At 38.9% G+C, this 15347-nt stretch overlaps 1 protein-coding gene across 3 annotated transcripts in view; it reads right to left on the reverse strand.

The window, feature by feature from the left end:
- LOC111564040 (voltage-dependent calcium channel subunit alpha-2/delta-4-like) overlaps window positions 1-15347 on the reverse strand; it is a 95252-nt gene that overhangs the window by 52143 nt on the left and 27762 nt on the right. For 2 of the 3 annotated variants that reach the window (XM_055009330.1, XM_055009328.1), the window contains exons 8-27: window positions 15073-15223; window positions 14453-14527; window positions 13351-13440; window positions 13035-13148; window positions 11456-11534; window positions 11244-11377; window positions 10975-10992; window positions 10357-10434; window positions 8379-8459; window positions 8190-8264; window positions 7871-7957; window positions 7342-7413; window positions 6491-6552; window positions 4780-4847; window positions 4425-4470; window positions 3809-3906; window positions 3489-3579; window positions 2344-2436; window positions 969-1090; window positions 1-69 (exon numbers count right to left, since the gene is read on the reverse strand). In XM_055009330.1, the coding sequence (XP_054865305.1) occupies window positions 1-69; window positions 969-1090; window positions 2344-2436; window positions 3489-3579; window positions 3809-3906; window positions 4425-4470; window positions 4780-4847; window positions 6491-6552; window positions 7342-7413; window positions 7871-7957; window positions 8190-8264; window positions 8379-8459; window positions 10357-10434; window positions 10975-10992; window positions 11244-11377; window positions 11456-11534; window positions 13035-13148; window positions 13351-13440; window positions 14453-14527; window positions 15073-15223 (1703 nt within the window). The remainder of the gene's footprint in view (window positions 70-968; window positions 1091-2343; window positions 2437-3488; window positions 3580-3808; window positions 3907-4424; window positions 4471-4779; window positions 4848-6490; window positions 6553-7341; window positions 7414-7870; window positions 7958-8189; window positions 8265-8378; window positions 8460-10356; window positions 10435-10974; window positions 10993-11243; window positions 11378-11455; window positions 11535-13034; window positions 13149-13350; window positions 13441-14452; window positions 14528-15072; window positions 15224-15347) is intronic. The other variant, XM_055009329.1, reaches the window with a different exon arrangement.

Genomic DNA, 15347 nt, shown 5'->3' on the forward strand with positions numbered 1-15347 from the left:
CTCCAGCCATGGCTGTCTGTCCTTCAGATGACACTGTTACAGATGTGGTTGCAACGACATACTTCACTCCTGTTGACAGAAAATTTAGCTCAACATCAACCCCTACAAGATTAATTGGTTGGGGAGATATTCAATAATAATAATAATAATAATAATAATGGATTAGATTTATATAGCGCTTTTCTATTAGGCATACTCAAAGCACGTACAATGAATCCATTATTCATTCACTCACACATTCTCATTCAGTAGTGGTAAACTACATTTGTAGCTACAGCTGCCCTGGGACAGACTGATGGAAGCATGGCTGACAATCTGCACCTACGGCTCCTCCGACCACCACCAACATTCATACAGCAGTGTAAGTAGCAGCACTGGAGGCAAGGTGGGTAAAGTGTCTTGCCCAAGGACACAACAGCACATGACTAGGCCAGAATCGAACCGCCGACCCTTCAATCATTGGACGACCCGCTCTACCACCTGAGCCACAGCCGCCCCCAATTCAATGATAATGATACAATACTATCTCTTTTCTCACATAAAAAACTAGAAAAACTAGAAACACACACTACCGTTCAAAAGTTTGGGGTCACTTAGAAATGTCCTTATTGTGGGGAAAAAAACTCATTTTATTCAATGAAGATAACATTAAATTAATCAGAAATACAGTCCAGACATTGTTAATGTGGTAAATGACTATTCTAACTGGAATCGGCTGATTTTTATTGGAATATCTACATAGGGATACAGAAGCCCATTTCCAGCAACCATCACTCCTGTGTTCTAATAGTACATTGTGTTAGCTAATGGTGTTGAAAGGCTAATTGATGATTAGAAAACCCTTGTGCAATTGTGTTAGCACATGAAAAACGTGTGAGTTTTCATGGGAAACATGAAATTGTCTGGGTGACCCCAAACATTTGAATGGTAGTGTATGTTGAGCGCTGAAGAGATGTTCAGAGGCAGACCTTTGTCGTTGGTAGGGTAGTAATAGAAGCTTCCAGGAGTGTTTTCCACAGCCAGGCGGTACCATAGAGGGAAGTGATCGATGGTGAACAGGTTGTCTTTATCAGTCGGAGTCAGGAATTTCCTGTAAAGTGAAAATTATACCTCAGATTTAATTATCTGCTCGAATGTCAAGTTTTCATCAAACCAGGTACTTCAAAGACCAGGTTACAATTGTTGGTTCTGGGACTCTGTGCAAATCCCAATACACATAACCCACAATGCCCACAGCAAGTGGCTGCACGAAGTCTCCTGCTGGCTTTTTTCCCCTCTCTGCTGTCTTTTGGAGCCGGATCTATCTTTCATGGACTGGCTCTAAAGCCTGAAATTCACTTGCAAATGTGCAAAAATACATGCATTTAGTAATATTTGACTTTTTAATGCATTATTTCATTCCGTACTACTGGGAGAGAAAAAGGAGGGTGATGAAATGGCTCTGGCCTGTCATGCTCTCTGTAGTCACTTTTACTTTGCAACAAAATTGAAGATACGGCAATTTTCATTCAAGTATTTTTCCGTTTCTGCCTTTAGATGTCACAACTAGTAAGAAATACAGCTATGGCTCACATATACTACAGTTAATCTATCTGTCAATACCAAGGTAGTAATCGGCAGATAAAAAATACTTTGTTACTTTATTAATCACTTGTTTAACTGAAAAAAGTGAACAAATTAATGGCAGCACTTGTGCTGTGAGATCACAGCCACAAAGCTTCTTAGTAACCAGCAAATGACTATTCAGTATGCTTAGAAAATGCATGCTTCCCTTTCTTCTAGTGGATGTACCTGTCCCAAGTGCCAGAAGGGGTTTTATATCAAGTTTTTCTGAAAAGCCTGAACAGTGGTTGTTGACTGCCTGGATGTAAAGGAACAGACTCCTACACTTGTCGAAGAGTGTAAGAGTCAGTTCCTTCATTTTGATGCAAGGAGTGGTGTCTTAAACAGTATTTTTCATTGAATATCCTTTTATTTTGCTAGATGAAGCTGCCGCTAAGTCGCAGCGCCATGGCTTTCCCGTTAAGCATTTGATTTGAATGATACAGTGATACAAAATGCTTCAAGGAGACTTGGATTGTGCAGTGACCCACTACGTTAAAGAAATTGCCTTCATGTAATTCTTGATTAGTGGCCACATCGTCTGCTTGAAAAATACGACAAGGCTATACCAAAGTGAGGTTAGTGAAGAACTGGCTTTCTCAGTAGAATATGCTGCTTTTGTCCTTGGGTCAAATTTTACTGCATGAGTCATGGTATGCACACTGCCCTTCTCTGTAAACTCCTCTGAGACAAGTTGAACTGGATGCACAAACTAGAAATGATTAATTGTTTGAGTCGTACTTTGCCACCCTGGTTTCCACTCCTGCGTATCTCATGATCCTCATCAGACCGGCACGAGTCCCAAGAAAGGCTGTCTCAATCCCTGGTTCCACCCTGCACGTACCCACACACACACACACACACACACACACACACACACACACACACACACACACACACACACACACACACACACACACACACACACACACACACACACACACACACACACACACACACACACACACACACACACACACACAGAAAAACAGCACAGAGGACAGGGATTAATTATACTTCCTCTTTGGAGGCTGTTTATCAGTGAGATCAGCTGTTGTGTTTGTCAGACATAAAACCTGCAGATTACAGATTCAGAACACATCAGGTTTAATGAAAAGTCAGAAAATACACTACCGTTCAAAAGTTGGGGTCACTTAAAAATGTCCTTATTTTTGAAAGAAAAGCTTTTTTTTCAATAAAGATAACATTAAATGAATCAGAAATACAGTCTAGACATTTTTAATTTGGTAAATGACTGTTCTAGCTGTAAACTGCTGATTTTTTTTATTTTTTGGATTTATCAGACAGGTTATTAGAGAGTCAGACAGGAGAATAGGGAGAAGAATGTGGGGAAGACTTGTAGCAAAGGGCCGTGAGCTGGTATTGAACCCCGGCCGTTGCATCGGGGGACTATAGCCTCTCTTTATGGGTCACCTGCTCAGCCAGCTGAGCTATCTGGGCACGCAAAATAGCTGATTTTTAATGGAATATCTACATAGGAATAAAGAGGCCCATTTCTAGCAACCATCACTCCTGTGTTCTAATGCTACATTGTGTTAACTAATCGTGCTGAAAAGCTAGTTGATGATTAGAAAACCCTTGTGGGGTTATGTGAGCACACGGACAAAAGGGTGAGTTTTCATGGAAAACATGAAATTGTCTGGGTGACCACAAACTTTTGAGCATAAGCCCTCTCCTTCCGGAAGGTTTTGCCAAATTATCTTCTCTAGTTAAGATTGATTTTCAGCTTTTTACCATCACTGCAACAGACGTATTATGACACAGTCTTTCAGACCACTTTGGTTTTAGTTATGTAAGTTTTGGGACATTTATGAACAGTACGAACACTGCCAGACACTAAATATGCCTCATGTCTCCTGCCTCACCTGTCATTGAGCATGAGGGCATTCCAGTAGGCCTCCAAAGGAGCCGTTACCACGGCGTCAAACAGAGTCTGCTGTAGCAACACCTCATCACCTGGGCAACAGACAGAGTGAGTCAAAAAAAGTAAAATCAAAGTTCAACTGAAATCTTGCAATATCTCTGAGGCATATTCTTATTTTATCCCATGCTAGAATCTGGAAGTAAATCTCTGCAACACTGATTTAAAAAAAAAAAAAACAGATTAAATGAGTCTTTGTACATCAGTACAGATAAAAGATATTTTACAGTTGTAAAATAAAATTTTTGTCTGTTAAAAACTTACATTCAAGGTCAGGCTCCTTCCCCAGCAGGTAACGGATAGCGGCCTGAAGCTGGGTGTATTTTCGGTGAGCAGGGTCAATGTCCGTCTCACAGTAAGTCCTGAAGAAAACAGAGTTTTAAACCAGAATAAACAGCTTCACAGTAACCTGCCTTTATGCTGCATAAACTCTGAATTCAGTTATGTATTTTGACATGTGGTAAGTTATAAAGCAATGTAGCATTTGTGACTAAATCAACCAAGATGCAAGAGTGTGAAAATGGTTGAAGGTTGTAACTATTACATTTGATTTATAACTGATAAAATTTCATGTAAATTTCAAGGTATTTTTCTAGTAAATGCTTTGTTGCTCAGACAAGCAATCAGCATTGCTGGAAAGGTCATCATATAGTTTCTTCAGTAAGTGCTACTCTTCGCTGCAATTGATGCTTCATTAGTAATTCAACCAAGAAGGAGGGATGTGAATTTATACGCAAACTACAATTTTCAGGTTCAAAGGGTTTACTAATAATAAAATATTTGTCATTTTTTGATCAGTTTGGATCATTAATCTGTCTTCAGCATACAAAAACTGACTGACTGAAATTTGCTGTCTTAAATATTCAGGCCTCAGACATACCATTCAGAAGCAATAAAGAGGTCTGGAGAGGTCAGATCATGCAGCCCTGTGTGGGAAATTTCAAACACTGATATTAGTTCAAATGACAGCTCAGAAATTTATTTCATTTCACTTTAGCTAAGTAAGCTATAGTGTTGCAGGTTAAATGTAGTTGACAGCCTCCAAGTTGTATTTTGTATGCATGAATATATACATGAACATGGGTTTTAAGAACTGAGAGCCTAATTCCACATACTGGGACTCAGCAGGTTGACTCACTCACTCATTCATCGAAGTTCTAAGTTTATCTAAGTTTCTTTAAAGGAAACACTGTCACACTCGGTACTTGACGTCTGTGCTGCATGCAGAATCATACCTTCTTCCACAGATACATTTCCCATAAATATTCGACTTCCGTGACCCTTCGTCAACACCATGCCAAAGCTGCAGAGAGATGGAAAAGGAGACAATGAAACCTCCGGACACAGTTTTGTGTTAGCTTTCTTTTGATGAGATTAACTGTGAAGTGACGATGATAGAGCTCAGCTAATATTAAATTTTCAAAGTCATCACCCTATGAACATTTAAAAGCATTTGACCATAAGAAACTGTGAACAAACATGTTTGATCCCTGTATTAACCCTTAGATGCACAAGTGATTGGACCTTACACTCTTCTATAAGTGGGTCAAAAATGAGCCGTATAAGAATCAGTGGGATGTTATGTCACTTTTGTAATTTTGGTTAAGAATAATTATTTGTATTATTGTTTATATTAGATTTTTGCCCACACAAGAATGATTTCATGTTTGAAATGTGTCTATTTTTCATTTTATAACAGATTTTGAACATTTTGATAATTAAAAAACAAAAAAAAGAAGACAAATTACAGATCAGAACTACGGACCACAGCAATAGAAAAATGTCAACATGTTGCTGTTGCTGCTCTCTGTGTCCAAGTTTGTGCACTGCGTCACCTTTTGTATGATATTATCAGTGATAAAGAGCGTGGGGTAATAATACAAATATTACAACTTCTTTTAAGTAAACCAAGTAACTTAAAAATATTAATGGACTGTTACAGAAAATATGTTTTTTGAGGAATAGCCGGAACATGACATGATAAAAACTTTTCATTACAAAGATATTGCAAGAAAACGTCCTCACCAGGTCATTTTTGACCTACTGATGCATCTAAGGGTTAAGATTATCGTCCCAAAAATAAAACCTTATACTGTATATTATCTTTTTAACGAGCATTTTTAACGCTGAAAACACAGGCCATGCCCCCCTCACAAATATAACCCATTTTTATTAACTACTTACAGCATTTGTTACTGTACTATTGTGTGATGGAAAAATCATGCACGGTTTTACACAGACAGAGCTTTTCCACATAAACACATAAACTGTCCTTCTGACAGTACTTCTCTGGCACAGTACTGACATTTTAGTGTACACACACACACACACACACACACACACACACACACACACACACACACAGAAAAATGATAATAATCACAAGCCCTCCTTACATTACAGCATCAGTTAGCTGTCACACTGGATTTGAGTGTAATTTTGCCACAGTATTTAACACGGATTTAAATTCATCTATATATATACAATTTGGCCAGCAGATGTCGCTATTTAAGCTGGAATAAACTCTTCCAGCCTGTAACCCTTTTCACACAGTTACTTCATTCTGGTTCAATGCTTTAAAAAGCTTCACTTCTACCATCACTGCATATTATACTGCTTAAAAGGAAAAGCTGCTCGAATAGCATTACGGACAGACTGTATGTGCACAGAAATAATTAGCTATGGTGAAAACGTTTACACTAAAATGTTTCTTTGAACAGTGCTTGTTTCAGCATCATACCATCAGTCATTTTAAAGCACAACAGCAGTAGCAAAGATAAGCACTTGTGCACATACAGACGTGTCAAAATGGATCATCTAATTCATGGCACACCAGGAACACATGAAGGATCTTTTGGGCATACTAACATCGCAACAGGAGCTTTTCAGAAAGCACCTTTGTTTTTGATATAGTAAATAAACTTGCAGTGAAAAGTGTTGATTTACCTGAAAGGTGTCTCATCGATGTTTGTGTGGAAATAGTCGTTGACGAGGTACAGAGGTCTTTTCTGTTGAATGAGAAGAGCATCATCTTATCATCAGCAATGCTGTGAAGTTTAGTCTCTAGTGTTTTAGTCACACATGAACAAGATGAGAGCATCCACACAGTCAGGACGTAATCTGGGGCCTGTACTACAAGAAAGTTGAAGATATGGAGGACTTCCATCCAACCATTGTCTATTCGCCGCTTAGTCCTCATTAGGGTCGCGAGGAGGCTCGAGTCTATCCCTGCTGGCTTAGAGTGAAGGCAGGGGACACCCTGGATGGGTCACCAGTCTATCACAGGGCTACATATAGACACAGTCACACTCACATACACAACTATGGACAATTTAGAGTTACCAGTTAACCTCAGCATGTTTTTGGACTGTGGGAGGAAGCTGAAGTAATAGGAGAAAACCCATACATGCACAGAGAGAACATGCAAACTCCATGCAGAAAGATCCTAGGAAGGCCGGGAGGCGAACCAGGGATCTTCTAGCTGCAAGACGAAAGTGCTAACCACTACACCACTGTGCAGCCCTTCACTAAACTTTACAATTGCAAATCACACTATGTGGTCACACAAAGGTGGCCAGTCACCTTTACACAAATGAAATGGCTTTGAAATCATTTGCAGCTAAAAAAATTCTTCCTTTCCTCAAAGACCCTCTCACTGAATACTTATTGGATCCCAACGGGGCTAATTTGGTGTTTGTTAAAAACTCTACGAGAGATTCCATAATGCCTAAGTTGGACGAACATTGAAACAGCTTGATATGGAAAGCAGACAGTGTGTGAACTGACTGATTCCTCACCCCTTTATCCACAGATGCTCTGATGTTCAGGGTGAGTGCACCCGTCTGTCCTTTTACCATGGCTGTCCTCAGCTGAAAGTACAAGATGAAGTTGGATTTAAACATGTGGCTATATTTTTGGCAAGAACAACAAGTCAGTAAACTGTTATGTTAGTGAACCTCTACCAAATCTGATGCACCAGAAATGAAGCACAACAACGCCACTTCTGATAGATTCATATCAGTACAAAGCGGTCTCCTCATTTGAACTTTAGTTAAGTGCATTGCAGAACCATTTGAGCCACACTCAGTGACCTTCTCAAAATGGTGACAACAGGACAGGTTATAAGAGGAATTATAGTCAAGAACGCCTGGGTTAAAGGGTTAATATGGAATCAAATTAAATCGAGATTTCTATACAGTATATGTGAGGTGTTTCAATCAAACACAAAAAATCATCATTTTCCTCCTTTTGCTACTTGATATTCAAATGGTAAAATCAGAAAAAAACCTGAATAGCTGTGTCCTGAAATAATCTGTCTGTGTTTACCTTCTCATCTGTATCCTCCCACTCTACCTCAGACAGATCCACACTGTTGTAGTTTGGCTTTGGCTTCAGTTTCTTTCCATCTTTATACTGTAAGACAAAGGAGGCACTGTTGTTACTGAGTATGTGTGTAGCGGAATTCTGTACGACTCTCCTTATAAATATTTAATACACTTTCTCCTTAATGTACCCTTCAGGACATTTGCTTCACTGTAACACTTTAAATACAGATCTAGTAAATCAAGAGCTGCTCCTGCCGGGTTCTTGAGCTAAATTTGTCCGCTACAATGATTTAAACCTGCAGTACAGAAACAGAACTCACCAGAGGTCGAAGGTCAGGGTGAGCCAGGATGTAACCATTGTTGGTGATGAGGAAAGCGTACCCATGAGCTCCCAGCTGTGAGGGAACCACAAAACAAGGAACTCTGCTTTAGTTGTGAAATCTGTTTGGTTATTCTCAAAACCCTTCAAATAACATCTATGCTCCACAGCTAAACAGGCCTGAACTCACCATGTATCTGGGAGCCAGCTTCATCACCTCCATCAGTGGGATGTCAGAGCCAACCACACCGAGCAGGATGCCATGGGACAACTAGAGACAGCACCATGGTGGTCAAGATTCAGCATTACTATACTACTTAGAGGTTGGACATACACTACCGTTCAAAAGTTTGGGGTCACCCAGACAATTTCATGTTTTCCATAAAAACTCACACTTTTATTCATGTGCTAACATAATTGCACAAGGGTTTTCATGCTCTCATTCAATTCAGTTCTATTATATAGCACCAATTTCCAACATGTTACCTCATAGCACTTCATATAAGGTAAAGACCTTATACATTTTAAACTAATTTGTAATGTTTAGTATGAAAACAGTTTCCCAGTACTGCTAGCAACAAACAGATTACACTTCAACCATGTATTATTATTTTTAGTGAACAATTTTAAGCTTATCCATTACTTTAAAGATTTAAACTGTTAATCTATTGCACTTTGCTATTTCGGCTGTTATACTGCTTGTGTTACTTTAAGATAGCAATTAGATTGTTCCATTGTTTTAGCTGTAAGAAGATTAATATTTTTTCTATTACTTTTAGTTAACTACTTCAACAAAACTCACTCAGTTACCTCCAATCCAACTGTTTATTACTTTTAGTTAACTATATTGACTGTTTATCTATTATTTTGAGCTCTTCCAACAGTATATTTTACTTTCAGGTGGCTATTTCGACTGTTTATCCTTTATTATTTTTTAGCTATTTCAATGGTTTATCCACTACTTCTAACAAATTATCCAACTGTTTATCCATTATTTTTCGTCAATGTTTCATTAAATTAATCTAGCTATTTAAACCACCAAGTGATCCAAATCAAGGAAATTAAGGGTTTGGTGTTCAATAGATATTCCATTCCAAGCCAAACCTCCTAGAAGGAGAGATTTCTAAAGAAAAGTTGATTAGTTCACATTGTCTGGAAGCATCAGATTAAAAATTGCTTCTACAGTTCTACAATTTCATTTAGCAGATGCTTTTATCCAAAGTGACACACATCTGAGGGTAGATACAACACAAGCAAGGATCTAGTCAGGAGAAACTAACCTGGACAACAGCCATAAAACAAGTTCAAGTGCTCTAGATCATTTGCAACAAAGTTACCCACTGTCAAATATCTTTAGTTTGCACTGGTTTGTTGAAGATGGGTACAATATGATTTCAGTAGTGTTGTTGGTTTTTGTTAAAGGAATGTGTAACTGGACCCTAGACGAATCATTTCTGTTCTGAGAGACCTACTGGGTCCTAAAAAAGACTAAGGAAATATAATAACATGTACGGTATGCATTCTATTGTGTAGACTGTTGGTAGAAAAGCATTGTACTGAACATCCAATGGAGGAAAATAATAGGAAACAAATAATGTAAATGGCAAATCAATGGTATTTTTTTAAACTTAACTTTATAAAATGCAACTGCCTTCTGTCTGTAATTAATTTAATTTCCGACAAACATTTTAGTTTAATTCTCATTTCCGTTCTCATTTCCCATAAAGTCCCATGCGCATTTTTCCTGTTAATGCTTTGTCATAACCTTACACAGACTCAGTACTTTAGGGTACAAGAAATTCATTGATAGGCAGGTTCCACTGCAGGAAAGTTATAGCAAAGGTGTCTGTGTCAGTTGCAATGTAGGATCCAACAGTCACATCGTTAATTCTGAGTGGGCCTAAATAAAGACCAATAGTCATTCATGGGCCTGACTCTAGTTCTATTAGCATGTAGGAAATGGAACAATAGAGGTTTCTTATGTGAGCCTGTATGATGAATTTTCATTGCTGGTGGCGATCTTAGTTTGGACTGAAGAACAACCAACCAACATTACTCTCAATAAAATAGTAGCATTGCTATTAAGTGACCAAATCAAATGATCAAAGTAAATACTTTATAGTGTGACATAATGTTCTCCATTGTAAGATTCATGAGTTGACACTGACCGTCTCCTTCTTCTTGCTGAACACTGGCATGGCCACTGAGGTCATCAGCAGCAGACTCTGAGCCTTGGTGGTGAAGAGCTGAGAGACAGGACAGTTTTTGGCACGTGGTGTGACTATTTCTGGCACACATTCAGCATATATGAATGATCAAGGAAAGGACTTGCAATAATAATTTCAAACGGTATAGACAAAATTCATCTCCACAGTGGCCACAAATAACATATCTGAAAGAATTAACCTCATTCTTGAAAAAAGTCACTGCAGTAGGACTAATATACTGGACCTTACAGTACTTTTGTAAGCATATAATGTGTTTGATGTCTTGTATTTCTACCGGTGTGTTTTGGTGTCCACATCTGAATTTCTATTTTTTTTTATCTTCAGACAAAACTATTGAACAGTGTTTGTGCAGACACTGCATGTCAGTAGTACAGTTCAGAGGTTGAACTCCAGATGGTGGTGTAGGACTGCTGGTAGCTCTGTATGAATTTAAATACACAGTCATGATCACTGTGGATGAAGTCACTACAATCCAAACCAAAACCTTCAGGAACTCTGTGTGCAACCAACAGATGAAGAACTGTTTGTCTAAAACTTCAGCTGTTTCTTCTTCTTTACCTCTTTTGTGTTAGGAAGCTGCCCAAGTGATGGAGGGGAAGGCCCGGAGGATCATGGGAGAGCCCATGGTGACAGGAAGGAAACAGACAAATGGGTGACAGTGATGATGAAGATGATAATGAAAATGATTATCACTGTACAGCAGGCTGGCTTAAAGGAGCAGTTCACCCCACATGGAAATGTAGCAAAGGTTCATATCTGATACGATTAAGGAAAATGCTTGATATGCTGTATGTGATTATGGCCTCTGATTGGCCGGCTCAGCTCACCACAGTGTCCATATAGGCTTCTGTCCAGATGATGTCATGGTCGTGGTTGATGACCATTGGCCGGCTGAGCACATGCAGGTACTCCATGACGTTCTCCTGCACATCGGCCAGTGTAGAGATGTGTGTGTAATAACCTAACAAAAGCCACATGAGCATAAATGAGTATACACATACACAAAAACATGACACGTGAACACACGCACACGACTGACCTTTGTTGTTGCAGGCGATCCATTTGGTGTTTTGGGCAAAGGTCATCTCTCTGCCAATCAGGTAGGTGAAGACTCGCACCTAAGCAGAGAAGCACACTTGTTTACACCTTTTCTGTCTTTAAGTCAACATTACAATCCTGGTTATGAAAGACTTTTTAACATGTCCTGTTTCTCTGTGTAACACACCAAGTTTTTGCACTCCACAAAGTCTTTACAATTACAATTTACAATTTCATTTAGCAGAAGCTTTTATCCAAAGCGACATACATCTGAGAATAGATACAAGGTAAGTAGGCGGGGCAGCTGGAAGGACCTTGCCCAAGGGTCCACAGTGGACAACTGCACCCTAACTTGGATTTGAACCAAGTTAGGGAACCACTGATCTCCTGTGCCAAAGTAAGGAGTAGTATTCACTGAGCTATCCAGCAACCTACAGGTACACTACCTTTCAAATGTTTGGGGTCACCCAGACAATTTCATGTTTTCAGTGAAAACTCACACTTTCATTCATGTGCTAACATTATTGCACAAGGCTTTTCTAATCATCAATTAGCCTTTCAACACCATTAGCTAACACAATGTACCATTAGAACACAGGAGTGATGGTTGCTGGAAATGTTCCTCTGTACCTCTATGTAGATATTCCATTAACAATCAGCCATTTCCACCTAGAATAGTCATTTACCACATTAACAACGTCTAGACTGTATTTCTGATTAATATAATGTTATCTTCATTGAAAAATGACTTTACTTTCAAAAATAAGGACATTTCTATGTGACCCCAAACTTTTGAATGGTAGTGTGAGTGTACTGAATCAAAAACACAGTCAAAATCTTACTGCTTTAACCCATTATAATAATATGGATTTGGTCTTCAAACATTTATCAGAAGGTAGATTTATACATGCACTTACTCAAATCATTGTTTTTCTAGTATATCTTCTCTATTATATCAGCCACAGAAAGGTGCAGTTTTTTTTTTTGATTATTTCACATTCTGTGAATGAAAGCTTCATATCCTGATTTTAGGACAAGCCTGTATCCTTGCTTTGAAAAAACAAATATGTTATCTGGAGTTCTCTGAATGAAACCTGGACACTGATATATGTATTTATCTTATCTAAGTGTCTGACACCTGGCGAAACCTGCACGGGTGCCGATTTAGTTATGTGGCATAACAGATATACAAACAATGGCAGCAGTTAAAGTATCTCCATTTATGAATGTTAAAGAAAAAGAGCTAATTCTTTGGGAATGAAAAAGATCAAAATACTTGGCCATTTAGATGGAGAAAGCATGGAAAAGTTCTCCTTTGGCAGGCATTCAGTCAAATAAAATTTTTGCCATACAGCAGAAGTCCTGATTTCATAAAATTAACTTGAAGAAACAGCTACAGATTGAATTGCTGGGCTACAAAAACTGCATTTTGTGGTTACATCAGTTTGGTTTGTCTCAGCAGATATGATCGTCCTCAGCACACAGACAACAGACATACTATCTCCTACTACACTCCAGTAGTTATTTGAAAGAGAACACATTCTGACAAAATGTCACTGATCTCACTTCACGTTCCTCACCCTGCGCTCAGGCCAGTTGAACTCCTCGAAGACAGACTCAAAGTCCTCCATGGCTCCGTCTGTGATTAGCATGATGGCCTGATTACACATGCTGCCCTGACCATTTGCCCTTGCCTGCATGCAAACATACACACTCTGAGTTTATACACAGCAACAACTTCACCATCCGTTTATATTCCTTTAAAAATTAAAGTCACAAATTTGCAAAGCTTTATGTTAAATTGTCAGTTTGATTTTGTATGGAAGCCTTTGTATGTGCTTTTGTTTCACAGGACAGTTGACCTCTGACCCCTGAGAACAGAAAAGGGACACAAACCTCATTCAGAATTTTGAAGGACTCCTTCATGGCATTCTTGAGCTTGGCTTCTCCTTTAACATGCAGCTCCTCCACCAACAGCTTAAAGTGCTGAAATCAATTCAGCAATCAATCATACTATATTACTATTTCTATAGCATGTTTCATACAAACAAAAATGCAAGACAGAATGATTTACAAAAATAAATAATGCAATAAAACAGTGCAAACAACCCCACCCTCACCCCCGCAGTCAAGTTATCAATAAAGGACTCAAACACAGTGATTGAAGACCTGAGGAACTGAGGAAGAGCTATCATATACAACACATGCAATGAGGAAAGAGGAAGAGATGGTTCTTAAATCAGCAGCAAGATTTACATTACTGTTCAAAAGTTTGGGGTCACTTAGAAATGTCCTTATTTTTGAAAGAAAAGCAGTTTTTTTTCAATGAGGATAACATGAAATAAATGAGAAATGCAGTCTGGAAATGGCTGATTTTTTAATGTAATATCTCCATAGAGGTACAGAGGAACATTTCCAGCAACCATCACTCCTGTGTTCTAATGCTACATTGTGTTAGCTAATGGTGTTGAAAGGCTAATTGATGATTAGAAAACCCTTGTGCAGTTCTGTTAGCACACATATAAAAGTGTGAGTTTTCATGGAAAACATGAAATTGCCTGGGTGATCCCAAATGTTTGAATGGTAGTGTATATTGTAGCCATCATTTTTCTTTAAATATTATACAAACAGGTTGTTTTAGTTTATTATGTAGAAGGTTTGAGATGTCTGCCACGCAAATAACACTTCATTCATTTATTTCTCTAGACTGAATTTATATCTCGTTGTTGGGAAGTTCTAACAATATGACAGTAGGATCTTATCTTATCTTAAACCGAACCTTAAGCTTTTACTCCTTTGAGAAAACTGAAAAAGAAAAAAGTCCCAGCCTGACTTGTTGCGGTTTCTGATGTGGCACCAATAAGTAGGTCAAGAAGCTGATCTGATGATGCTGCTGAGGGCATCCCTAAGTGTGTCTGTGTGTGGATGTGTATGTGTAATGGGTGGTAAGAAACCTTATCAACTCTTTAAGCCTCCATGAAGCAGATAATAGTCTTACCTCTCTGTTGTCCAAGTCGGCTTGGACCAGAGTGCCTTTGAAGCATGGTTCCACATAGCGAACATAGTCAGTGTACTGTAGACAGCAAGAGACACACAGTTACAGGAAGGTTCATCAGTAAAGAACAGTCAGTGGTTCAAACCTCAGGATCGGTGAAGGAAGCTTCACAGAGTCAGTTAGTAGCAGCCACCAGCAGGAATAGACTCTCCAACTGGGTGTGAATATCTGAAGTGACAGGTCATTTGCATTCTAGATAAATTTGTGCTATAAACACCCTCATTTGCTGGTGTACTTTATTCTACAATTCAGAAACTTATAGTATTTTAATGGCTTATGGTTCAAGTGACTGCTATGTGAGGCTAGTCCAACACTCACAACGTTGCTCACGCATTGTTCTGAGCAGATTCTTAAACACAAAAGCCACTGTTTTGCCACACCTCAATAGTGTGGCAAAACAGGGCTTGCCCGACAGAGTAAACACAGCTACCCAAACACTTAAAAAGCTGTGTAAATTTCTGGACTTGCAATTGTCCAAAGCAGTCATTGTTTCCCAAAAACAATGAACATAACACTGTACTCAGCTGATGACATAGTCTGGAAATTACGTATATGTGACTCACAGCAATGACGTTCACAAAGTCATTCTCTCCCAGTGTGTCCAGGATGGTGTTGATGGTGTGTTTGGCAATGGTCATCTTAAGCCCTTTCATGCTGCCACTGATGTCGACCATAATGATGATGTCCTTCGGAGATGTGGCTGCCTGGATGTACCTGCACACAGGGAGTGGAGAAGACTGAGGCCACCTCTAGATGGACATGAGCACATTAGCAACATTCATGACAGTTATTATGGCAAAAAGTTGGACAGAAATCCTGCCTAGCTAAACTTGGAGTT

This window comes from Amphiprion ocellaris, chromosome 3 (assembly GCF_022539595.1).
Source record: "Amphiprion ocellaris isolate individual 3 ecotype Okinawa chromosome 3, ASM2253959v1, whole genome shotgun sequence".
Taxonomy (NCBI): domain Eukaryota; kingdom Metazoa; phylum Chordata; class Actinopteri; family Pomacentridae; genus Amphiprion; species Amphiprion ocellaris.